The 26,995-nt window shown below is 48.1% G+C and overlaps 1 protein-coding gene across 1 annotated transcript in view; it reads left to right on the top strand.

Annotated features, from left to right (window-relative positions):
- LRRC75A (leucine rich repeat containing 75A) overlaps window positions 1-16,913 on the top strand; it is a 70,840-nt gene extending 53,927 nt beyond the window's left edge. Inside the window, exons 3-4 of the mRNA XM_056865282.1 lie at window positions 4,094-4,206; window positions 16,295-16,913. Of these exons, the coding sequence (XP_056721260.1) occupies window positions 4,094-4,206; window positions 16,295-16,913 (732 nt within the window). The remainder of the gene's footprint in view (window positions 1-4,093; window positions 4,207-16,294) is intronic.
- The last annotated feature ends 10,082 nt before the right edge of the window (window positions 16,914-26,995 follow it).

The raw sequence follows: 26,995 nt of genomic DNA, 5'->3' as shown, positions 1-26,995 counted from the left end.
ATGGCCATTTTAAAATGTGCTACGAAGACTGTCCCATTTACAGTGCATTCCCAAGGAGAGTTACATTTCAATGGTCTTAGACTGGAGTAACTTTCCTTAGGAGTGCACTGTTAGAGAAACATCCTTGGTTTGCTTGGTTGCTGTGTAGTTCTTTGCTAATTGCTCTTTTTATGATGTTGGTGGATAGTTCTTCCCCTCCCCCCTGTCTTTTTTTTTTTTTTTTTTGTATTCCTCTGCCTTGAGAAATCATCATGTAGAAAAGCAAATTGTAAGGTTTCGAAACAGGCAAACAATGAGATACGATGCAAGCAAATGCAACAAAAAACTCGAGAGTTTCCTTCCCAGCCCTCAAACGTGGCAACCCACTAGGCAGTCCTCAAGTGTGAGCAGAACTGACTCAATGAGTGTGTTGCTGGCTACAATCCCACCGCTGCCACCATTCCAGCCTCCTGCCTTCCACTGACAGTGTTAGAGATGTTCAGCAGAGAACTTGGGAGCTGACAGGGGATCCAGGACTAGTTTAGAGCGCCCCATCGATTAGGGTTGGCTTGGCTCCATCTCGGCACCTTATCTGTGTGTTTTATGTGGCAGAGTTAATGGAACAAACTGTCTTAGCTTATCGCCGAGCAAGATGAGATCAAATTATGTGATTATTATTTAATATTAAGGTAACTGAGTTTTTTTGGCAGATGGGCTCTGTCTCGTGCGTGTGCTTGCCAATGCTGAAAACTGATTAAACATCCCTTTTTCTCCCAGCATAATGCCTAAGCTAGATTGCATTGCAAAGGCTGGAGAAGGGAAAGTTAGCATCTGGCAGACCAACCTAAGCTTTTTCATTTTTTGGAAGGCAGTCAACTTTGACGCTGGTAGCTGAAGCAAGGGGTCGTCTATTCCCAGGCTGCTCGCAGTCGGAAACAGACGTTAAGCAGCAGTGAATCTGATTAGAAAGAGGCCACTGCCCTGTGCTGGAGAGAAGCGACGGCATCAGGGTCTGAGCAAGACAGGCCAATAAGCACTGCAGGCACCAGGAGCGGGGGCGATCTCCAGGCACCCTTTGGAGTAAAAATCTCATTATGGAAGCGAGCTCCATGCCAGGAGCAGCCTGCCAGAATGTATCCCGGACTTTATAGCTGCAGCTCACTGCCTGCATTCCTACTTGTGTCTGACTCTCAAAAGCTTATAAAAGAAGGAGAGTTGGTTTTTATACCCCGCTTTTCTCTACCGTAAGGAGGGCCAAAGCGGCTTACAATCGCCTTCCCCCCCTCACAACAGGTGCCTTGTGAGGTATGTGGGGCTGAGAGAGTTTGGAGAGAACTGTGTGACTAGCCCAAGGTCACCCAGCAGGCTTCTTGTGGAGGAATGGGGAATCAAACCTGGCTCTCCAGATTAGAGTCCGCTGCTCTTAACCACTACGCCACGCTACACCTTATAACTCTTGTTGGTCTCTAAGGTGCTACTGGGTTCGAATCTAACTGCTTTTAACTAGCATCCCTCACACATGCCTCTCGGTCCTAAAAACATTTTCCTGAAAATCACACGTATTTCCATTTGCTATGGCTTTAAACACACATCTTGAAATGCCTTGGAGATAAACCAGTTTATTGTGGCATCAGCTTTTGTGGCCTAGAACCCACTTCCTAACTCAGGAGAAATATACAGGCAGGTGCGCTCTCTCTCCCTGTCTCTCTCTGCCTAGAAGTAGTCTGGTTGTCTAAAAAAACAGATACTGAGATGATCTCTCTCCTCTGCAAAGAGCAGCCTGGAATTGGGTTCTGTTCTCCTCTCCGGTTCACACAGATTGGGTACTTGGAGTTCAGTCACAGCGGAAAGGTGTCTCTGCACTCTTGAATGTCAGTGGGGCTGTGTGCATGACTCACTCTTTGCTGTGATTCTGGTTTATGTGTGTGTGTGTGTGTGTGTGTGTGTGTGTGCACGCGTTCTCCGCTATCATGATACTGAGATGTCATATTAGCGATGAGACTGCAAATGTTTGTGGTACCTTTTTTTCTGAACAGACTGCCTGAAACAATGAGCGCGTGCGGAGTGGCTTCCTGCTGCCCCTCGCCAATGCACTGCCAGCGCGTCCAGATGTAAAGTCTGCCTCTGCTGACGAACGCAGCAAGCTCTGAGAGCCTGGTGAATGAAGACATGCTGATCTCTTCCAAAACTTTTTGTGACTGTTGGGGAAATGAAGTGGGAAATGGATGTTGTGTTGCTTTTCTGACAGCCTGCAGGAGAGTTTTTTCTCTGTGCTTGATTTGAGGATGGGTATGGCACCACCTCATCTTTTGAACACATGAATGCATGAAGCTGCGTTCTACTGAATCAGACCCTTGGTCCATCGAAGTCAGTATTGTCTACTCAGACCGGCAGTGGCTCTCCAGGGTCTCAGGCAGAGGTCTTTCACATCACCTATTTGCCTAGTCCTTTTAACTAGAGATGCCGGGGACTGAACCTGGGACCTTCTGCAGGCCAAGCAGATGCTCTCCCACTGAGCCATGGCCCCTCTCCATGGCTCTCCAGGGTCTCAGGCAGAGGTCCTTCACATCACCTACTTGCCTACTCCCTTTAACTGGAGTTGCCGGGGACTGAACCTGGGACCTTCTGCATGCCAAGCAGATGCTCTACCACTGAACCACGGCCCCTCCCCTCTTCATTGGGCACCCCTTCATGCTGCTGCCGTGGGCTCATTATCATAAAGTGCTGCTTAGGGCCGTTCATTCTAGCCAGCCCAGCGTGGTGTAGTGGTTAGAGCATCAGGCTAGGATCTGGGAGACCCAGGTTGGTCTTGGAAGCTGCTGGATGAGCTTGGGCCAGTCACATTCTCTCTGGTTGAACTTCCTCACAAGGCTGTTGTTAGGGTAAAATGGAGGAGGGCAGAACAGTGTTGTAGGGTGGTTTGGTATCCCCTTTGGGGAGAAAAGCAAAGCATAAATAAAAATTTTAAAATAACACTCCCTGGTGCTTCATAAGAGCCAACGAGGTGTAGTGGTCAAGAGCGGCAGACTCTAATCTGAGAGCCTGGTTCGATTCCTCATTTCTCCACATGAAGCCTGCTTGGTGACCTTGGGCTAGTCACAGTTCTCTCAGAACTCCCTCAGCCCACGCAGAGGCAGGCAATGGCAAACCACCTCTGAACGTCTCTTGCCTTGAAAACCCTACGGCAGGGGTGTCAGACATAAGGCCTGCGGGGCAGATCCGTCCCCTTGAGAGCTCTTATCCAGCCTTCAAGCCAACTGAAGCAGCCACTCCCCCCCCCTCAATCTGGGCCTGGCCTGGCCCAACCAAGTGACATTTATGTCATATCCAGCCCTCATAACGGTTGATTTTGACACCCCTCCCCTACGGGGTTGCCATAAGTCAGCTGTGATTTGCACAAGCAGTGCATCATGGGAATCTTTTTTTAAAGAATTTTTATTATTTTCCATAAAATCATGTATAAGCTTTTCAACAAATACTCAAAAATAACTACATAAACATTCGTATCAAGATATAGTTGTTGAAAATACATCATTATTAAAAGATTAAATAAGTGGAAACTTCCCCTTCATCCTCCTCCATCTTTCTATTTACTTGTTTGGTCTTTTGCATTTAGAATTCTAATACTACTGTTATTTCATATTATGTCTAACAATAGCTTTCTTATTGCATACTAATTTCTTCATTTCAACCAAAGAAAATAAAAGGAAAAACATAATATATCGTCTACAAACCTTGGTTATTAAATATTATGTGTAATAATAAAAAGAAATTAAACAATTCGGTATAAAGATAGGATTTGAGTATTGCATTTTTTTTACCTATACCTTATTGATCAGTGGATTAGAACAAAGAATAACCTTGTAGTTTCCCCATATAAGTTTCAGTCTCACAGTAAGCCCTCCATGCCTCCCATTCGCCCATAAACTGAGCATTGTCTTATAAACTGAGCATTGTCTAAGCAGTGCATTGAGGGAATCAACCTGCTTGGTTGCCTTTGTTATCATGGCGTTGGAACGGAATCATCCCACTAGCTGACCCGGCCGTGCTCTTGCCTTTCCTCCCCCCTGTGATGATCCACACACTTCTCTTTCCTTCCTTTCCCCCTTTGCAGGAGGCGGATTCGCTTGGGGCCATGGAGAAGCTCTGCAGGCAGCTGACCTACCACCTCAGCCCCCACTCGCAATGGCGGCGCCAGGGCATCGTGAAGAGGAAACCACAGGCCTGGTGAGTGGAGAGCAAGACGTTCGCGGCCTTCTTTGCGCTGGGAGACATTTTGGTGTCACAGAGTGGGAGAACGAAGAGCCAGAATTTCACAGAATCATAGAGTTGGAAGGGACCACCAGGGTCATCTAGTCCAACCCCCTGCACAATGCAGGAAATTCACAATTACTTCCCCCCGCACCCCCAGTGACCCCTACTCCATGCCCAGAAGATGGGGAAAAACCCTCCAGGATCCCTGGATTCAGTCTGCGTCTTTTTCTCTTCCCCCCCTTTTTATTTCTGGTTGAGTTCATTAATTTTTTGTAGATATTTATTAGCAAATTATGTTTATTGGAGATACAGATTGTATGTTATGTTATCGGTTTTCTGTGCAGTTTGTAGATTTTGATAGGGAAAATAATTTTTTTAACATTGTTGTCACAAGCTGCTTTGAAGGTCCTAAATAGGGCTGAAAGGCATCATATAAATAAACTAAAAAAATTGTCATGAGCAGGGCAGGCACTGGTGTATGCTCTCTACAACAGGGAGAGGAAACCCCACTGGTCCCTGTGAAGGGGTGGAAATGCTCTTGTAAGTTCCCAACATACACACACAATCCTACAGAGGAAAGATGCTTAGGAACCAAATGAGCTATAGACACACAGTGGCATTATTGTTTCTTGACCACCCTCTGTTAAATAGGATAGATTGTAATTGTGTGCAATCACATCGCAACCCTGGAACTGTGAGGTCTTCATGGCAAGAGACAAGTGGAGGTGGTTTTCCGTTGCCTTATATCACATTAAGCTGCCTTATACTAAATCAGACCCTTGGTCCATCAAAGTCAGTATTGTCTACTTTGGGGAGGGGCCGTGGCTCAGTGGTAGAGCATCTGCTTGGCATGCAGAAGGTCCCAGGTTCAATCCCCGGCATCTCCAGAAAAGGGACTAGGCAAGTAGGTGGTGGGAAAGACCTACACCTGAGACCCTGGAGAGCCACTGAGTAAACAATACTGACTTTGATGGACCAAGGGTCTGATTCAGCAGAAGACAGCTTCATGTGTGTACTCAGACCAGCAGCAGCTCTCCAGGGTCTCAGGTAGAGAAGGTCTTTCACATCACCTACTTTCCTAGTCCCTTAAACTGGAGATGCTGGGGATTGAACCTGGGACCTTCTGCATGCCAAGCAGTTGCCCTTGCACTGAGCCACAGCCCCTCCCCACAGCCTTCCTCCACATAGCAACCCCAGTCTTCCTCAGTGGTCTCCCATCCAGGTGCTGATCTTGTCAGCCGTGCTTTGCTTCTAAGCTCTGATGAGATTCGGCTAGGCTTAGGCGCACTAACACACAGGTTAAAATGCTTGGGTTGCTTGACAGGATCTGGCTCTTCAGCTGTGTAGCTTTCCAACAAGCTATAAGATAGGAACGCATCTTTTAAAAAAATTCAATAAATTTATCCTGGTGTAAGAAGGATTGTTAAAAAGCTATTTGGTTTAAAGTGTGGGTGGGGAGAGGTGCGATGGGAAGTGTGCTTTGCCATGATAGCTGATATAATGCAAACTTTGGTGTGTAAATGAACTGTTTGTGTTGTGATCTCCTACGTAGATATTTAAAAGGTCAGAATGGAAAACAGATGAGTAACTCCAATTTAAAAGAGCTTGGGGGTGAGGGATGGAGGCAGGGGAGGAAGCCCGAGGGATTTGGGTTTGTGGGATGCTGTTAATGATCTACTCCAAAAACAAAAGTTGCTGTAACGCCTTTTATTAGGACCAATTAAAAAACATCACGAAGCAGCACGCGAGCGTTCGCCAAGCTGGTGGGGTTCAGTACAAGAAAACAAAATTAATGCAGGACTTTTTCGTTTTTGGAGTTTCTCCCCTGGAACTGGAGGACATGATTTTGATGAATGGGTACTTCTGTAATCCTAGAGAGGAGGGAAGTTGGTTGCAGACTTCTGTCTCTACCTTACAGGAAGTGCCTGCCAAGTCCTTTCAGTTTGAGAGCCAGCGTGGTGTAGTGGTTAAGAGCGGTAAATTCTAATCTGGAGACCGGGTTTGATTCACCGCGCCTCCACATGAGCGGAGGACACTAATCTGGTGAACTGGATTTGTTTCCCCACTCCTACACATGAAGCCAGCTGGGTGACCATAGGCTACTCACAGTTCTCTAAGAGTTCTCTCAGCCCCACCTACCTCACTAGGTGTCTGTTGTGGGGAGAGGAAGGGAAGGAAATTGTAAGCTGATTTGATTCTCCTTAAAAGGTAGAGAATAAGATAGCATAGAAAAACCAACTCTTCCTCCTCCTCCTCCTTCTTCTGAGACTTCCATAGCCCTATAAGCAAGCAGTCTGTCAGAAAAACCTACTTATCCATGTTGAGAAAGGTTAGAGCATGCAGAACCAAGATAAAACATCTGAGAGACAGCAGGCCTCAATGGTAATGTAATTAACTGACATTATAAGCAGGAAAAATATATATAGCAAAGGTAGAAGGAAATTTCATGGTCAGTTCCAACGTTTCGTTCTCTGTGGATCAATATGGCTACTTGGTACCTTTGTCTGTTTTTGAGAATTACCAAATGTAGCTGTCGAGAAGGGGGCTTCAGTGGAGGAAGACTAGTTTCCAAATGGGACTTGGCTCATAGGGATTGCTCGCCTTCCATTTACTAGGCCAGTGGTCTTCACACTCCCCATGGGTCCAGACCCTCTGGTGGGTTGCAGACCCTTGTCGAGCTTCCTTTTCTATTCCCCCCCCCTTCTTTTTTTGACTAGTGTGCATGTGTAAAGAGCAGTAGCTCTCTACGCATGCACGCCCCCGTCTCTGCTTGCATGCCCTTGGAAAGAACACCAGGGCTGTCAGGTAAGTTCACTGTCCTCCATAGCTTTTGCCCCTGGCTTGTTCCTTACTACTATACATTTCCTGAAGCTTGGTTGGTGTTTCCTGTCCCTGGCTGTCTTGCTTTGCTGCCTCCGGCCCTGGCGAGATCATAACTCTTGGTCGTCCCCCTCTTTCTGGCATGTGACTCTCATGTAGGTGATATCCTTGCTGCTCAGTGTGTCCCACGCTCAGTAAGTCTAGAAGATGACTGCATCAGATAATACCTGATTTGGCTTGCATTGGCTCTTCCATCTTAATTAAAGCTCTGCTTTGTTCCTATAAGGGACCCTTTTAAAAAAACTTTCTGCCTTCACTGAGAGCCAGTGTGGTGTAGTGGTTAAGAGCGGTGGTTTGGAGCGGTGGACTCTGATCTGGAGAACTGGGTTTGATTCCCCTCTCCTCCACATAAGTGGTGGAGGCTAATCTGGTGAACCTTGTTAGTTTCCCCACTCCTACACATGAAGGCAGCTGGGTGACCTTGGGCAAGTCACAGCTCTGTTAGAGCTCTCTCAGCTCCACCTACCTCACAGGGTGACTGTAGTGGGGAGGGGAAGGGAAGGTGTTTGTAAGCCAGTTTGATTCTTCCTTAAATGGTAGAGAAAGTCGGCATATAAAAGACAACTCTTCTTCTTCTACTGGAGACCTGTGTGTCGTATTTAGCATTGGAAAGATGCTTCATCAATTGCCACCTTTCTTATCCGCAGAGCCAGCATGCCATTGGTTCTTTCTCCTTTATTCAAGCAGCCCGATGCAATTTAAAACCTGCTGTGTGCCCATCTAAATGAATCCAATTTTGTCTGTAGCAGCTCCTGTTTTTCATTTTACCAACTGCAGACTTGAGGCTTTGCCACCATGCCTTGAATCGACTTATTTTTATCCTCCCCCTTTTTTGTATTGAACACCCAGCCTGGTGAAGAATTCTAGGAAACTCACAAACTTGCACATTGTTTATGATTCATTTGGCTTTATGATATTTGATGGGTCTTAATAAAAAGTCTTACCCTTTTTGGGGAACTGATCGTGATGGGTAGCCATGTTAGTCTGTCAACAGCAGTAGAAAAGAGCCAAGAGTCCAGTAGCACCTTAAAGTCTTAACAACATTTCTAGCAGTATGAGCTTTCTGAAGAAGTGAGCTGTGGCATACGAAAGCTCATACCCTGCCAGAACTTTTGTTAGTCTTTAAGGTGCTACTGGACTCTTGTTCTTTTCTTTTGGAACTGAGTATCTGTAGAACAAGATGGGTAATGGCAACCTTTGTTAGTTACACTGCAATCCTGAGCAGAGACCCTTATAAGCCCACCGATAGGCATAGAAGGGTATAATGCTACTTTGGATGGCATAAATCAGGGGAATAATACTCCCCTGATGGCACTAAAATCACAGAATAACTATCTGCAGCTTGATAGATGGATCTGACCCCACAAAAAAAAAAAATGGGGGAAAGGGCTCAGCAGCAGGGGAAGAGAAGAAATTAGGGATTTCTGGTCACCACACCTTAAAAAAGGGTATTACAGAGCTTGAGAAGGTGCAGAAAAGAGCAACCAAAATGTTTAGGAAACTAGAGCAACTGTCCTATGGGGAGCGGTGAAGACGCTTAGGGCTGTTTAGCTTGGAAAGAAGGCGGCTAAGGGGAGACATGATAGAGGTCTATAAAATTATGCATGGTTTGGGGAGAGTGGACGGGGAGAGGTTTTTCTCCCTCTCCCATAATACTAGAACGTGAGGTCATCTGTTGAAGCTGTGGGGTGACAGATTCAAAACAGATAAAAGGAAGCATTTTTTCACACAATGCATAGTTAAATTGTGGAACTCCCTGCCCCAGGATGTGGTGATGGCTGCCAGCTTGGAGGGCTTTAAGAGGGGAGTGGGCATATTCATGGAGGAAAGGGGTATTCATGACTATTAGTTAGAATGGATACTAGTCATGCTGCATACCTGTTCTCTCCAGGATCAGAGGAGCATGCCTACCAGTATTATCTTGGGTGCTGTGGAACACAGGCAGGACGGTGCTGCTGCAGTCGTCTTGCTTGTGGGCTTCCTAGAGGCACCTGGTTGGCCCCTGTGTGAACAGACTGCTGGACTTGATGGGCCTGGGTCTGATCCAGCAGGGCCTTTCTTATGTTCTTATGAGGTCAGTATTTATAGGGAGGACCGCCTCTGGCTAGCCGTGGGCTGGTAGATTTTAACCCAGCTTTCCCACCCCACCCCCAGTTTTGAACCAAAAACTGGGTCGCCCTTTGAGGCACGCTCCAAATAGCCAAATGTTTCAGGCCTCTTGACCGCCCTCCTGTCTCCGGCAACAATATTTTCGGCTAATTTAATACGTGACAAAAGGAGCGCGGTCATGGAAGGTCAGGATTTCTTTTTTCCAAAGCCAGAGGAGGAAATGGCCACCTCTTGTCACCCTATTAGCATGTAATTATAGTTACTGGGATGTGTCAGCAAGGGGCCGTTTCAGAACAGAAGAGATGCAAGGAGCTCTCCGAAGCATAAATTAAAAGGTTTAGCTGTGTGCTGTCCTGTTTTTAATTACCAGTCCCGTTTTTTAATTAGCGGCTTCTTCTGCGTGTGTTTCCTGAATCCCAACAAGCTTTATTCAATTATTTCCTTTCAAAGATGTAGTTAGTAGCTATAGCCCTTGAAGGCTTTTTCTGGACGAGGCTCCAATCTAAAAACAAGGGGTAGCAGCCGTGGCAATTTGTAGATGTAGCGTGTGATTCCCCGTAAAAGATATGTGTCAGTGCTAACCAGCATATGTAGTGGTTAAGAGGGTCGGATAAGGACCGGAGAGGCCTTAAGGTAGGCCATGAGGGCTATCTGGAACCTCCCAACATTCAGAAGCAGTATATCTGAATTTCACTGGCCACAAAGCAAACCGTTGGAGGGTTATTGCCCCATTTGTGGGTTTTCCAAGTCTGCTGTGAAATACAGAAGGTGGCTGTGATCCAGCAAGCCCTTTTCATGTTCTTAAGCAACCCTTTGTAAACTTGCTGTAAATGCAACTTACTCGAAAGCATTGGGCTTACTTTTGAGAACACCTTGGCTTGAACTTGAAAATGTAAAAGATTATTAATTATCTTTCTCCGCCTCTCTGTGGGGTTGCAGTTTCAAATCCTTCTGCGCTGGCTGTTCTTGGTGTCCTCAAAGGTTTCCCGAATAGTGGAATCATCCGGGCCCAATCTTGCATTGAGGTCTCCCCTCGGTATCATCATGGCATCTGCGATTTCCGATGAAAGATGGTTAACGTAGCATTCTAGGGCTACCCAATTAGCATTTATATCGTCTTTTCTTTGCTGACGCGGGAGACGGACATTAATAATTAGCACTCTAGCCGTGTCAGACTGCAAAAGGACAGCCCTAGCTAGTTGTATCCTTGGGGACAGAGCTACGCACTTTGCTCCCAAGGAGGTAGACACCAAAATACCCAATCCACCCTTCAGCCTCCCTGGTCCCAGTCCCGGGACTGCCTCTGTTTTATATGATTGGAAGCCATCAAGCAGAACGTCCTTGGTCGCCCAGGTCTCCTGAAGCAGAATGATGTCAGCGTCCTGACGAAGAAGAGAACTGTCTGGACATCTAGACTTACAGCAAAACCAGCCCGCAATATATTCCACGACATGATCTTTAGAGACCTTGACATTTCTCATCCTCAAAGGTTGGATTCTCCCCTCTCAACAACAAAAAAAAAAAGCACAACTATTTCAACAATGCTAACATGATGGAGTATTGCAGAGGGAATTACGTCCCGCAAACGTTGCCGTGGCTTGTGCTAATTTCCCCCGGTTCACCGAGGCACCTCATGAAGAATTAAAGCCTTAACAAATTAGCAAACAGTCTCCTAATTCCGACTGCAAAAGGAAAGCGACTTTTTTTCCTCCTCCCCCTCCCCTCCGGAGCATAGCGATGTGCTCATTGCTCCCAGAGATACGCTGAAGAAATCTATTTGTTCCTGCAACGAGCAAACATAATCTGCTGTTCGTTTCTTTGCCTCGGCTGCTGTGATAGCTGTTCCCTAGAGGCGGGGTGGGGGTGGATAGCGAGGTCCTCTGTTTGAGAGCTGGGGGGGGCGGAGGCCTCTCCGAACGGTGGTATCCTCACAGTCGATCGCCTTTACTGCGGCAGCTTTGGATGGGTGTGGCATGTGGGCCTCGTACCAGGGCAGCGGCGCCTGTCTGATCTGGCGTGGCTTTGTCTGGTTTGCATGGAAGATGCATACCCTAGCGCACCAGCGAATCTGGAATTGCACATTGTTCATGGAATTGCATTAGCTGTACGACCCTCCCCTTTTCCAATTTGTTCTTGCCACTCACACAGTCGGCATAAAATTAATACATGGGGTGACGACATATTAACATAAAATTGTTGCAGTTGAGCATTGCTGACAAGGTTAGAACATAGATAAAAGGATGCTAAAATTAATTTTAAAAAACCCTCTAAATTGCTCACTGACGAACTTTCACAGCCAATCTCAGAAACTGTGCCACTTTCTCCAGTGTAACAGGAGAACGATTATTCAGTAACAAAAAAAGAGAGAGGATTAAGACAATCAGGAGAATTGGACTTAGCACACCCTAGCGCACCAGCAAATCTGGAATTGCATTTGTTTGTATGCCCTCCCTTTTCCAATTTGTTCTTGCCATTGGAGAAGTGTCTCTGGGCTGCAGGACATGTAGATAAATGGATGTTTGTGTGTGTGTGTGTGTGTGTGTGTGTGTGTGTGTAGAGAAGCGGAGGAACGCACATGACCCAGCTAAGTTTGGGGGTGCATCAAATTCGGGAAACGGAGGCGCCCTGCCGCTGACGGATCTCTTTCAGTTTGGTAAACACCTTAATTCCTGTCACTCCCACGCCGTCGAGCCAGATCAAGGCTTCCGCGTCGGCCTCCGAGGATCGAAGTGGCTGGCTTTTGCAGCCTGTGTGTTTCTTTCCTAAATTGCTCGCTCCTCACGTCCGCCTGACTCTACACTAACGTGTGCCTGTTATTTTAATCTGCCTTCGGATGTCACAGGCCCTCCATCCTTCACAAAGCCGAGGCTTCCTTCTGACAGCTCCCACGGCACGGAAGATGAAAAAACGAGAAACGCAGTGCGTGCTGCCGGGGTGTGTGGGAGCTGCGAAAAGCAAGCTTGCCCGGGTGGGGTGAGAGAGTCTCCCCTCTATCACTTGCAGAGGATGGTGTTGAGCGTTGCTGTCTGTGCCTCGAGAACCAACAGCATCTTCCCCTTCCCTCTTTCCCTTTGTGAGCTATCGCTCTTTGCATCGCTGTTCAGATTAATCCGAGACCACTTTCTGCACCATTGCAGTAGTCAGAATTGGGAACACTCTGAAGCGTCTCTCGAAGGGAAAACCTGGCTGGGATTGAGGGATGCAGGCAAGCGGACCAGATGCTACCTGCCTAGGCATTTGCTGTTTCTAGCAAGGCATTGCTTTTCCTTGTTTAAGGTTTCCATCCCATCTGCCTTCTCTCCAATTCCTCTCCCTCTATCCGAGTCTCCTAGAGGCACCAGGAGTTTTTTCTGAAGTGCTTAATGACGTGTAGTCGTTTCTCAATGTGGGATTGGGGTTGGGTTGCCAGGTCCCTCCTGGCCACCCATGGGAGATGGGGGTGGGGGGAGGTTGGGTTGCCAGATACAGGTTGGGAAACTCCTGGAGATTTGGGGATTTCGCTGGCCACAAAGCAAACCGTTGGAGGGTCATTGCCCCATTTGTGGGTTTTCCAAATCTGCTGCGAAAAACCGAAGGTGGCTCTGATCCAGCAAGCACTTTTCATGTTCTTAAGCAACCCTTCGTAAACTTGCTGTAAATGCAACTTACTCGGAAGCATTGGGGCTTACTTTTGAGAAAACGTTGGCTTGAAATTGAAAATATAAAAGATTATCAATGATCTTTCTCAGCTTCTCTGTGGGAGTGCAATTTCAAATCCTGGGGAGGACAGGGAACTCAGTGGGGTACAATGCCGTAGAGTCCACCCTCCAGAGCATCCATCTTCTCCAGCGGCACTGATCTCTGTACTCTGGAGATGAGCTGTAATTCCAGGGGATCCCCACTTCCCACCTGGAGGCTGGTATCCCTACATGATTGGAGTGCTCAGCCTAGAAAGAAAGAGGGCACGGAAATCCTTGCTTTCTCCAAGGGCATCTTGTCCCAGCCTAACGTCTTTCTACCCAAAGTCTGGGGATGTGTCTACGGTGTCCACGGGTATTTGCAGAGACAGGCAGTGGCTTTTCCTCTAGATCTGACAGCTTGAAGGAGGGGGAAACGGGAGAGGAAAACCTGTCCCTACTCTGCTCCAGGCGCATTCTAATCTTTCCCTCTGTCAGTCCAGGGATTTAAAATGCCAAGAGAGGGAAAACGTCTGGGAGACTGTCTGCCTAATCTTATTTATTTAAGATGCTTATGCCCTGTTCTTAGCATTGGTCTGAAGGCAGAGCTTTCCTGAGAATCTTTCGGCGTGTGTGCAGGTTTTAGATAAGGAAGTTGGGAATGTCGTGTCGCTGTTTCCAACTGGCATAGCCCACGGTTAAGCGACCAGTTGGAGACGACGTCTGAGAGCAACTTTCAAGCCAACTGGCCGGATTGAGCATTGCTTGGAAGGTGCAAAGCTGGGGAAGTTCTTATTTTCCTGGATCAGCTAGGTTGGCGGCAGCGCAGGCAAGCGGTGGAGAAGGTGCAGAGGAATGAAGGGTTAGTGAAAGGACAGCTAAACGCATAATTTCTTCACATTTCCTAGCTTGTCCTGAACACACGCCCTGGAAACCATTCCACAAACTGGTGAAAATCGTATTTTTTGCGTGTATTTGTTGAGCACATTTTTATCTTGCCTTTTCTCTAAGATGCTCAGGGCAGCATACATGGATCTCCCCTCCTCCATTTCTGCTCAGCATGCAGAAGGTCCCAGGTTCAATCCCTGCTGCTTAATAAGATTAGGTAGCAGGGGCTGTTAAAGACAACCTAAGACCCTGGAGAGTTGCCACCAGTCTGAGGAGACAATACCGACCTTGATGGACCAATGGTCTTATTAAGTGCAAGAAGAAGAAGAAGAGTTGGTTTTTATATGCTGACATTCTCTGCCATTTAAGGGAGAATCAAACCGGCTTACAATCGCCTTCCCTTCCCTTCACCACAACAGACGCCCTGTGAGGTTGGTGGGGCTGAGAGAGCTCTAAGAGAGCTGCGACTAGCCCAAGGTCACCCATCTGTCTTCATGCGTAGGAGCAGGGAAACAAATCCAGTTCACCAGATTAGCCTCCGCCGCTCATGTGGAAGAGTAGGGGATCAAACCCAGTTCTCCAGATCAGACTCCACAGCTCCAAATCATCGCTGTTATCCACTACACCACACTGGCAGCTTCATGTGTGTTCCTGGGTTTGTGCTGTTTGGAGCGAGATTGTTTTTGTCACTGCTGCACAGGCCAAGCAAGTAAAGCAAAGGCATATTATGCCAGAGGGTCATTTTTGGATAGGCCTCCTGGCGGATCTATTTCTGAAGGGTGTGACTCATGGCAGACAAATTGTTGGCACAAGCATCACATTCTGCTGGGATAATGCTCTCTCTGGCTGCTGGCTGCAAATAAGCCAGCGAGGAGTGATAAATGAGAAGAGAAAAGATTTTTGTTTGTCTCTATTAACGCTGTTGGAGGGGCCCTGGAGAGCCAGGGCTTTTTGAAAAAATTGATTTTCCCCTCTTGCTGCTGACTTCCGATTTTGCATCCCCAAACTGCAGTTTGTGGGGAGGGAAATCTCACATTTCCTAGTTAGCCCACGGTGGCTTATGTGTAAGGTTACAGGACCCATCCACCACTACCACCATACTCCAGAACCACCACAGCTAAAATATATAACCATCAAACCAACAGCTTTAAATGGACTAGGATCTGGGAGACCCAGGTTTGAATCCCTGCTCTGCTGTAGAAGCTTGCTGGGTGACCTTGAGCCACCCACACTCTGGCAGCCTAACCTACCTTACAGGGTTGTTGTGAGGATAAAATGGAGGCGAAAGGTGGGGTATAAATGAAGTAAATAAATAAAGCAAGAAAAAAACCCCCAGCAAATTAGTTGTTCACAATACAGATTACACAGCCCAACATCAGGGTGTGTTTCTATCAAAGAAGAGTCTACTGAGAAAGGTCTGTTTGATACACGGTACAAAGCCAGCAGCTTCAGGACTGCTTCTCTAATCAAAAAAGGCTCTGGAATGAGCAGGGCACTTGGAAACACTGAGCAGAAATTCCTACAAGTCATTTTTGCATGGTCAATTTTGATGCTCGCTCAAAGCTCTTTTTAAAAATGCGACTCTAAAAATGCCTATTCATGGTCTACCCTCCACTCGCCTGCTCCTTTGTTCCTGTTTGCATAGCCATTAGCATGTGCTCCTCTGTTGTTTTGCATCGTTCCTTGAGGGGGATTCTTCACGGCAAACACCAAAGGTCTCGTTGAATGGGTTCTTTACTAATGCGAAGCAGGTCTGCGCCAGCTTTGCAGTCACTTCCGGAATGTCGGTTCAGCGTTCAAAATTCAAAAAAATATGTGGGGCAATTCAGCCTGGAACGCGCTGCTAATTACCATGCAAAAATGGCCACAGAGTATGCAAATGGTGCCTGGATTCATATAACCCCACTGATGAGTGCAGGGATGACTTTCCTGTCAACGGGCAATTTAAAAAAAATATTTCCCAAGCAGCAAAGAGCTGCTTAGAGCTGATCAGCAGCCAGAAATATCTGGCAGGATTTATAAGGTCGGGCTAAGTATTAAAAGCCCCTCCCCCCCGCCCCCCGGTCGCATTGAGAGTGTTGTATAGTTAGATTTTTAGGCCAGGACCGGGGAGTCCTGTGTTGAAATTCCTACTCGGCTGTAACTTCCTCTGGGTGACCTGGGGCCAGGCACTCTTTCTCTCGGCCTAACCCTGCGGTTGTGAGGATATCAGGGCAGAGGTATGTGCTCCGCTTCAAGCTTCTGGGAAGGAGCAGGATAAAAATGCGACAGAATGAAAGACAGAGAGGTCATCCTGTCGCAGTTCCTTGCTTTCATTTATCGTTCTTCCTGCCTGTTTGTTTCCCGGGTCATACTAAAGCCAGCATCTCTGGCCAAATGTCTGAATTTGAGATCAGGTTCTTGTGCAAACACTGGAGAGTCTCTGTTCTTTGGACAGACAGGAGAGCTGATGGCATCAGCAGGCAGGAGGGCCAGTGGGGAAGATTGAAGACATTTCGCTTAGCCCTCTCTCTCTCATTCTCTTGCAGCTTGAAAGCGATCCTGGTGGGGAATCCGCGAGACAACACACTGGACCTGTCCGGCATCCCTCTGACGCTAAAGGAGCTGGACCGGATCATCCCCTACTTGCAGAATAGCGCGGAGCACATCGAGAACGTGGAGCTCTGCTTCACCGAGCTGACGGACGAGATGTTCCTCCAGCTCTTGCCGGTGCTCAGTGGCCTGCCGCACCTCATGACTCTCTCCCTCAACGGCAACAGGCTCACAAAGGCCATCCTCCGGGACCTGACGGAAGCCGTGAAGGACCCCAAGAATTTCCCCAGCATGACTTGGATTGACCTGGGAAACAACGTGGACATTTTCTCCTTGCCGCAGCCTTTCCTAGTCAGCCTTAAGAAACGCTGCCCCAAGCAAGGCAACCTGCCGACCATTCTTGAGTTTGGTGAGGGTCAGGTGAGTGACCTGGAAAGCCAGGAAACCCCGGCGGAGAGCCAAGATTATCCATGCTCAGAGGATGAGGAGAGAGACGATCGGATGGACGACGCAAGGCCCAGGCAGGTACGGACATGTGAGGTGATTGAGGTTCGGCTGCTGCCGAGTGACTCCCCGGCTCCAGAGGAGGCCGTTCCTGTAACGGTTCAGACATGAAGCTCTGCCACCTTTCATTGGATCGAGATGCTCCAAATAGATACCTCAATAGCAAAAAGTTCTTAGCCGGACTTGTCCGATGCTTATGAGGCTACAGTTGTAGTAAGGAACGCCAACCCCAGTTGTAGTTTTAGAGGACCAAAAGCGAGGACCAAAATTGCATACCGAACCCCGCTCGCACTCTTTGAATTGCGAGTGGGGTAGGCTGATCAGTGATCGATTAACACCCAAAGTCTTGTCACTGAGGCAAATGCAGTCAGCGTCCAGAGGATTGTTGCCTCGCTGGTCCCAGAAAATGAGAGACAAAAAATAATAATAAAGAGACGCTTTTTAAGTTCCCTGTGGTTTTACTGGGAGAATGAATCAGTGGGATTTTAAAAGGTTAACCTTTGGCAGGAGCGCGCCTTTCCTGTTCAAAGGATAGCTTTCCCACGACCCCCGTAGGCTTTGTGGAAATAAAGGCGAACGATCCGATAGCTCGTGGGTGGCAGTTCCAGGTGCCCGTTGCAATTCTTCTCCAAGCAACGGCGACAGTCTTTTTGTGCCATCTTGTGATCAACCCTGTCCAGCTGCTGCTTTCCATTTCTTGGATCTCCCACCACTGTGACGAGAGAGGAGAGGCTGCAGAGAGGAGTGTCTGTCCCAAACTCAGCTCTGGGGTCTCAATTCTCACTAGCCTTAGAGGTACCTCCTTCCTTTTGAGTGCGGAAGGGAACTTGCCACCTTCCAGGTCTCGTGGTATTTTAATCCCCTGTGGAACAAACGTCGGATTCTCTTGGAGGTCATCTACCTGTATCGGTTCTCCGTGTGCATTCAGTGTTGTAGTTTTTGTAACCAGAAGTGCTTTCCGCCCGCCCGCTCAATCCCCCGAATCTTTGAAAAGAGCTGCTTTTTCTAAAGGAAGCAAAACCACTGATTATTTTTCCCAAATAGGGACAGGCATCTGTCCCACCAAGTGCCAGATGTAAGTGGGAGCCTGGTGGCAAGATCGTTCTTTCAATAGCCAAAGGACCAAAGCGGTTTCCTGGCTCCTTCCGTTTCCAAAACTAACATCCATTTGCAACGTGCTGCCTTGTACAATCGCCCCCTCCCCTTCCAAGGCACAAATGCAACCCACGTCTTCAATCTGCCGGTGTTGCTGTCTGCGGTGTCTGCTCGTCCTTTTCCAAGGGCCAACCTGCCTTGGGTAGGAATTGGCCATTCCAACTTCTGTCTTGATTTGCATGTAGCTGAAACTGTGTTTTTTTTAATGAACTTTATCAAACAGGTATAACAATAAAACCTCTTATTTGAAATAAAAATGGCTTCTCTGCAATCCATTTTTGAAGAATGGTGTCGTGAGGAGGAGGTAGACTTTGGCTTGTTTGAATGACAGTAGATGCATCTTCAGAACCAGAGTGGTGTAGTGGTTAAGAAGAGTTGATTTTTATATGCCGTCTTTCTCTACCACTTAAGGGAAAATCAAACTGGCTTACAATCACCTTCCCTTTCCCTCCCCACAACAGACACCCTGTGAGGTAGGTGAGTCTGAGAGAGCTCTAACAGAGCTGTGACTTGCCCAAGGTCTCCCATCTTGCTTCATGGGGAGGAATGGGGAAACAAATCCAGTTCACCAGATTAGCGTCCAGCGCTCATGTGGATGAGTGGGGAATCAAACCCGGTTCTCCAGATCAGAGTCCACCGCTCCAAACCACCGCTCTTAACCACTACACCACGCTGGCGGACTCTAATCTGGAGAACCAGGTTCGATTCCCCACTCCTCTGCATGAAGCCTGCTGGGCGACCTTGGGCCAATTTCAGTTCACGCGGAGGCAGGCAGTGGCAAACCACCTGCAAACGTCTCTTGCCTTGAAAACCATACGGGGTTGCCATAAGTCAGCTGTTACTTGACGGTGATCACACACAAACACACACTGATGCAAACTGGAAGGGTGCTAGCAGTGACCAGGGAGAGTCTGTGCTGTCTGTGGGCCATTCGTGGGCTATGCTAGAAGACCCCCCAGCCAAGCAGTTGACATACTGGGCCAAAACCAACCACAGGTTGCACTTTGAATAGGTGGTACAACATGGGAGCTGGTGTAGTGTAGCTGCTGGAGTGTTGGACTAAGTACAGGGAGACCCAGGGTCAAATCCCCACTACTGTGGAAAGCTCACTTGGATGACCTTGAATCAGTCATTCTCTCCAGCGTGGTGTAGTGGCTAAGAGCGGTAGTTTGGAGTGGTGGAGTCTGATCTGCAGAACTGGGTTCAATTCTCGTCTCCTCCACATGAGCGGCGGAGGCTAATCTGGTGAACTGGATCTGTTTCTCCGCTCCTTCTCACGAAACCAGCTGGGTGACCTTGGGCTAGTCACAGCTCTGTTAGAGCTCTCTCAGCCCCACCTACCTCACAGGGTGTCTGTAGTGGGGAGGGGAAGGGAAGGTGATTGTAAGCTGATTTGGAGTCTCCCTTAAGTGGTAGAGAAGAGCCCCGTGGCGCAGAGTGGTAAACTGCAGTACTGCAGTCAAAAGCTCTGCTCACGACCTGAGTTCAATCCCGACGGAAGTCGGTTTCAGGTACTGGCTCCAGGTTGACTCAGCCTTCCATCCTTCCGAGGTCGGTGAAATGAGTACCCAGCTTGCTGGGGGTAAAGGGAAGATGACTGGGGAAGGCACTGGCAAACCACCCCGTAAACATAGTCTGCCTAGTAAATGTCAGGATGTGACATCACCCCATGGGTCAGGAATGACCTGGTGCTTACACAGGGGGCTACCTTTACCTTTTAAGTGGTAGAGAAAGTCGGCATATAAAAACCAACTCTTCTTCTTCCCAGTCTAATCTACTTCACAGGGCAGTTGTGAGGACAGGACAGAGGAGGTGGAGAATTGTGTATACTGCCCTTTCTTGGATGAAGAGTAGGATAAAAGTGCCCTAAATAAACAGATGAGCTTATAAGCCCCTTTTATGCTTCTGGATAGGCTGCAGCAACTTGAATGTTCCCTCCTGGGGGGCATGGCTCATTGACAGAGGACACACTCTCCCATGGAAGCCCGGCTTCAAAGGAGCTTAGCAGCCCGGCTCACAAAGACCTCTCTTTGACCAAAAACCTTAGAAAGCTGTTGCCATTCACAGTACGCAGGATTGGGCTAGGTGACTCAGGATGTTGGCTCCATACGTTCAGATCCACCTGTCCTTTTCAGATTTCGCCACACGCTGCCCTTGTGTTTTTGGACTCCACTCTCCGCTGGGCTAGGAATTTGTCCTGAAAACATGTTTATTCCTAGAACGCTGCTCCCGATATCAAACCCTGTGATCACAGATATGCAGACTCCCCGGTGAAAATAGCCCTCACAAACTGGAGCAGCCATAAATCAAAGAGTGGTGACACCGGAGCAATCTTTTAAAAACAGACAAGTTCTTCACCTTCTTTGTGGAGGCCCCTGGGTGTCCACAGCAGGGGGACAGATCAGCTGCTGGGGATATGCAGGCGTACCTGATTACATATGCCTGCTGTCCTTCCGTCCCTTTTGATCGTCCCTTCCCTTTCCCTCTGCTTCATCTTCCTTTTGTGGTCAGTTGTGCCCTAATGAGCCACCCGCCTGCCTCGGGAAGTGGAGCAGAAGGAGGGGGGGGCGTAAGCTCTGCCGTGCAGCTGTTTGCCTGAGAAGCGCATGGTGCTAATTACTCTCGTCTGTTGACTGATCCTGAAGAGGATGGGTGTGTGACGGCCACCTCTGCCCTTCCTGCCAGCGGAGAAAGACGCCAACAATGGGGAGGGTATTTGGTCGCGGGGCACCGTCCCCCTTTCACCTAGTTACTCGCACTGGAAAGGCGGATGGCTCGGAAGGGGCTGGGAACTAACTGCGCCAGCAGGGAGAGATATGGCTGAGTTGGTTCTAGCCCTGTGCCCATTCGGGTGCTTGCCCAAAACGTCTTGCTGCACTGCCTGTGGGGAGCACCGACTGCCCAGGCCATGAGAGAACAGAGCCAGTGCGGTGTAGCGGTTAAGAGCGGTGGTTTGGAGCGATGGACTCTGATCTGGAGAACCGGGTTTGATTCCCCACTCCTCCACATGAGCTGTGGAGGCTAATCTGGTGAACTGGGTTGGTTTCCATGCTCCTAAACACAACACCAGCTGGGTGATCTTGGGCAAGTCACACACTCTCACCCCCACCTACCTCATAAGGTGTCTGTTGTGGGGAGGGGAAGAGAAGGTGATTGTAAGCCGGTTTGAGTCTCCCTTAAGTGGTAGAGAAAGTCGGCATATAAAAACCAACTTTTCTTCTTTTTCAAAAAATGGTACAGATGGCTGTACAGGAAGGGAAGGCAACTCTTGAGAGACAAATGAGAGACCTAATTACAATGGTGCAAAGCTAAACGTGTTCGGAGAAATCTACAATTAGGGCTCCATGTGTTTTTTTAAAGGCTAATAGTTTGATAAGGGAGGAAGGGGATTCAGTGGGGACTGTGGTACTGGGAGAGGAGTTTGTTGTTTGTGGGGGGGGGGTACATTTCCACCCTCCCTGTAGTGCCAGATGCCAGGCCCTACCATCAGCTGTTTTAGAAGGGAAATATAAGAAGATCCCTAGATCAGAGAGGTTATGTCCGTGTGGAACAGGGGACATTGAAACCATCGAACATGCACTGATATGTTGCCCATTCTACAACGAAGTTAGATCCAAGCTTATTTCCCCCCTACTTGGTAAATTCCCTGATGAGTCAGTTGAGCTTTTGGCAAAGAAGCTCCTATTAGGAGAAGACCCTCAGCTTATGCTCCAAACTGCCAAGTTCTGCGCTCATGCTATTAAAATACGCAGAGCTTTATTAGGGAATGATTGTCAGAATATATTACAACGTTATCAATTTTAAGATAATTTTAACCAGGTGTTGCTTTTATTGACCTTACATCTTTATATGTACGGGCAGTCTGTGATTCTCCGGTGCAAAACTATTGCGTCTGGAAATTTTGATGTGTTGGCATGTGATTGGTCAGTCGACCGTATTAATAAATTTGAATTTCCCCCCTCTCTGTACCAAAATTGCCCTTCGGAGCTCTTCTTTGCCCGGCAGAGAAGCCGTGGATGTTGAACCGCTGTAGTGCGGGGATGACGTGAGCCTCCTGTGGGCTGCATAAAGGGATACTGGTGAATAGTGGATGTTGACATGAAGGTAAGGATCTGGGTATCCAAACTGACTCTAACCCACCAAAGAGCCCAGCCGTGTTCAGGGCTCTGCAGAGGACGATGGTGCAGACTCTGGGGAAACAGTACACAGAAACTGAGCCATGTGCCGAGGTAGGCAATGTGAAAGACCTCTGCCTGATACCCTGGAGAGCCGCTGCCAGTCTGAGTAGACAATACTGACTTCGATGGACCAAAGGTCTGATTCCTAAGAAACCCAGAAATACTTTGGGGGTGGGGGCGTGATCATCAACATACCAAATATCATATATCAAAATGAGAGTTTTGTAAATTTCCCAGCCTGGGAGGAATTATTTACATATTCTCTTCTGGAAGGACTCGGATTTTTGCAGGCTCCAGAAAGTGAAACGAGAATGGCAAAACGGTTGTTAATATGCAAAAAATTCTGTGGCAGCAGGACTTTCCATAGTCGAGTGGTTTTCTCCAGGCAGATGGATCTGTCTGCCAATGTTCTAAGAGCTTGTGTCAAGTTTTTGGAGGCAACGAACAGCTCTCCCAAATATTTGTAAGCGAACAAGGTGGGCTGACCTTGACTGTAAAAAAAAAAAAAAACCCTTCGAAAGATCGATCAAACAAAACAGCAAGGAGACCTAACAAGCTAATTCCGAGGAGGCAGTTAAGATCTTATCCGAGGAAGAAATAGTAGAAGCACAGATTTAAAAACATGAAATCCCCCCCCCCTTTTTTAAGAGTCTCTGGGCAAACATGCTGCTAGTGAGTAAGTACATGGCCTTTTGGGAAAGAAGTCAACAAACAAAATGGTCTTGGTGATTAAAGTCGCTTTCAAAGCGACTGAATTTTTTTTCTAGTTTGAAGAATGCTGCAGGTTGTACAAGAATGCAAAGTATTAATACCACTCTGGACACCGTGTCCTTGGCTGCTGGTTTCAGAGGATGAAGTTGAAGGGCTAGTAACTGGTGAGGTCAGTCCATAGAAGAGTTGGTTTTTATATGCTGACTTTCTCCACCACTTAAGGGAGACTCAAACCGGCTTACAATCACCTTCCCTTCCCCACAACTGACACCCTGTGAGGTAGGTGGGGCTGAAAGAGTGTGACTAGGCCAAGGTCACCCAGCTGACTTCGTGTGTAGAAGTGGGGAAACAAATCCAGTTCACCAGATTAGCCTCCACCGCTCATGTGGAGGAGTGGGGAATCAAACGCGGTTCTCCAGATCAGACTCCACAGCTCCAAACCACCACTTTTATCCACTACACCATGCTGGCTCCCCATGTGTGTGTGTAAAGTGCCTTCAAGTTGCAGCCAACTTATGGCGACCCCTTTTGGGGGTTTTCATGGCAAGAGACTAACAGAGGTGGTTTGCCAGTGCCTTCCTCTGCACAGCAACCCTGGTATTCCTTGGAGGTCTCCCATCCAAATACTAACCAGGGCTGACCCTGCTTAGCTTTTGAGATCTGACGAGATCAGGCTAGCCTGGGCCATCCAGGTCAGGGCTGGCTCCCCATACTAATACTTTAAAAAACAAATTGGCCACGCAAGTCCTAGCTGTCGCCAAACTTTTTGATTCAGTTAATCCCGTTGGTCAGATTTCCTTCTGTGTGAATATCGCCACAATAGACAGGCAGCAACTATCTCGTTAATTAACTAGTCCATCGTCTTAATTGGAATAGCAGCTAAGATCTAAGTATATTCTGCCGATTGTAAGCTCTGGAGCAGCTGGAGGCAAAACGGCATCTACTTTCTGGAGAGCTAATGGGGGAAACCATGCCTTCCCTACTCATTTCTTAAACTGATTCTAGGATTTAAAAAATTAGTGTGCTTGCAAACAAACCCATGCACCACTGAGCCTGGGCTTCATAAAGGTAAGCTGTGGCTTAACACCTGCCTCTTGCACGTATTTCCAATATCGTGTTCCCATAGCATTTTGATGCATGCACCCACACTATGCTTGGTCTTTCACCTATACATCTTGTCTGCCAAAATTGAATGGGTGCCGCTTTACCAAACGCTAGCTACACATGACCCTGATCAATAGGGTTGCCAACCTCCAGGCAGTGGCTGGGTTGGGAAATACCTGGGGATTTTTAAGGCGGAGCCTGAGAAGGGCAGGGTTTGGGGAGGTACTTCAATGCCATGGACTCCAATTGGCAAAGGGGCCATTTTCTCCAGGGGAACTGATCTATATCGGCTGGAGATCAGTTGTAATAGCAGGAGCTCTCCAGCTAGTACCTGGAGGTTGGCAACCCTACTTTTCAAACATCCAAATCAGTCCTGGAAAAGGAAGTTGGGAGAGAAAAGGGAACTGGAAAGAGGGGGTCCCCCATTCTTACGTAACACTTGATTCTTACGTAAAAATCAATTTAAAGGCACAGTGCTCCTTGCTTAAGTAGGCACTGCTTCTCAGCTTCACCTCTCACAGGGTTGTTGTTGGAATACAAAAAGGGGGAGGGGTTTAAAAACCTGGTAGTCTGCAATTATAGCCTGATGGTTTTAATTGCAGACGAATTAACATTTTTATCCTACCTTCCCATTAAGGAATTCACCACACGTAGTTCTTACCCCTCTCCATTGTTATCCACAAGACAACCCTGAGAGGGAGTGACTGGTTACACATAAATATGTGGGGGGGGTAGGGTTGCCCATGTCCAGAGGGCTTGGTGATCTGGTATTTACAACTGATCTCCAGACTGAATGGAGGGGCTGTGGCTCAGTGGTAGAGCATCTGCTTGGCATGCAGAAGGTCCCAGGTTCAATCCCCGGCATCTCCAGTTAAAGAAACCAGGCAAGTAGGTGATGTGAAAGACCCCTGCCTGCGACCCTGGAGAGCCGCTGCCGGTCTGAGTAGACAATACTGACTCTGATGGACCTAGGGTCTGATTCAGTATAAGGCAACTTCATGTGTTCAGAGTTCAGTTATCCTGGAGAAAAGGGTTGCTTTGGAGGGTGGCCTCTATGGAATTATGCCCTGCTGAGGTTTCACCCATCCCCAGGCTCCACCTACCCCCCAATCTCCAGGAATTTTCCAACCCAAAGTTGGCAACCCTGGGGGATGTTCAGAAACTAGCTGCCCTGCTTTTAAAGCATGCAGAGGTTGAAATACTGCCCCCAGTCGTAGTATAGCATCTCCTCTCATGGACATGGTATGAATTCGGGGATTGGTATCTTGTTCTCATTTGGGGCCCAAAAGATGCCCAAGCTCAGGTTTCCCACTGAAACTAATGAGAGGCATATGCTTGAGGCCCCCTAGCAGACAAGCTTTGGTTGTGGTGCAGTGGAAAGTTATCGGGGAGAGGGTTTAGTTACTGAACAAAGAAGCAATTGTGTCGTGCCTTTTATTCAGGCCAACCCAATGACACAAAACACCGTGCAAGCTTTTGAGTAATGTAGAACCCTTCCTCAGGCAAATGCTACAAATGTTTTAAAAGTGACAGGAGGGGGGGGAAAGCAAGTTTTCTGGGTCCAGCTCTTAAGACCCTGTTATGGCCAGCCTTTTATGTTGGATGCTGGCAGGCTTACCATTTGATTGCTCTAGGTGTTAGATGACGACAAATGCATTCTGGGAAGAAGAAACAAATAATGGCCATCATCTCATTTTGGAAAAAAAATCAGTCCAGCAACATCCAAATGTAAAACCCCTGCGAGAATCGCAGTTCCCTTTGCAGGTTACTGCCATCTGTGAACAGGTCTCTGGTGCACCCTGCTGGCCGCGACATGTTCTGAAGCCGTCCGATTGCTCTCTGGCGCTTCCTGATGTATGCGTAGTGTAACTGCAGCCCTGTTATGGCAGTCCAGTGTGGCGGCCAGGTGTAATCGAAGCCACTTCATGGATCTCTACTAACTGGTAAATCTTAATGGGGCTCCATAGCACGACAATCTACAAATCTTGGTGTCTGTGTGTGTACACATGAAGCTGCTTTATACTGAACCAGACCCTTGCTCCATCCAAGTCAGTATTGTCTACTCAGACCGGCAGTGGCCCTCCAGGGACTCAGGCAGAGAAGGGTCTTTCGCATCATCTGCTTGCCTGGTCCCTTTAACTGGAGAGGCCGGGATTGAACCTGGGGCCTTCTGCATGCCCAGCAGACGCTCTGCCGCTGAGCCACAGCTATGTCGGGCCATTGCAATGGCGCCAGTTCTGCTGTCCCAGATCCCCCCCCCGCCCAATTCTCCCAGTCCTCCCCGGCCCAATCCCAGTTCCGCTGCACCAGCCCACGGAACCGGCTCCGCTCGCCGCTCCTGCTCAGCCCCGGTGCCGTTCCCCACCACCCAGCCTCCGCACCCTACCAGTTCCCTGGCACCGGCCTTGCCCCAAACTGGCACCAAGGCTCCCCCCCCCCTCCCCAGTTGCCGGTCCCGCGGACCCGGCCTCCCGTGAAGCACTACCGGTTCCGTTGGGCCGGTCCTGCTCGCCGGGGCAGCACTTGACAGTGTAAAGCGCTGTCAAGTCACAGGTGACTTATGCTGACCCGGTAGGGTTTTCAAGGCAAGAGATAATCTGAGGTGGTTTGCCATCGCCTGCCTCTGTGTTTGGAGAAAACTGTGGCTGGCTTAGGGTCATCCAGCAGGCTTCATGTGAAGGAGTGGAGAATCGAACCTGGTCCTCCAGATTAGAGTCCGCCACTCTTAAAGAAGAAAGTGGATTCCCTTGAAATGTGTTGGAGGAGAGTGTTATGGATACCGTGGACTGCCAAAAAAAATATCAGTAGTTATAGGTCAAATCAAGCCAGAACTGACCCCAGATGCTAAAATGACTAAACTGAGGCTGTCGTACCTTGGTCACATTATAAGAAGACAAGAGTCACTGGAAAAGACAATCATGCTAGGAAAAGTTGAAGGCAAGAGGAAAAGAGGAAGACCCAACAAGAGATGGATTGACTCCATCAAGGAAGCAACAGTCCTCAGTTTGCAAGATCTGAGCAAAGATGTTAACGAGAGGCCGTTTT

Source organism: Euleptes europaea, chromosome 19 (assembly GCF_029931775.1).
Source record: "Euleptes europaea isolate rEulEur1 chromosome 19, rEulEur1.hap1, whole genome shotgun sequence".
In the NCBI taxonomy this organism is placed as follows: Eukaryota; Metazoa; Chordata; class Lepidosauria; order Squamata; family Sphaerodactylidae; genus Euleptes; species Euleptes europaea.
The sequence above is the reverse complement of the archived record's forward strand: the minus strand, read 5'-3'. Positions and strand labels throughout refer to the sequence as shown.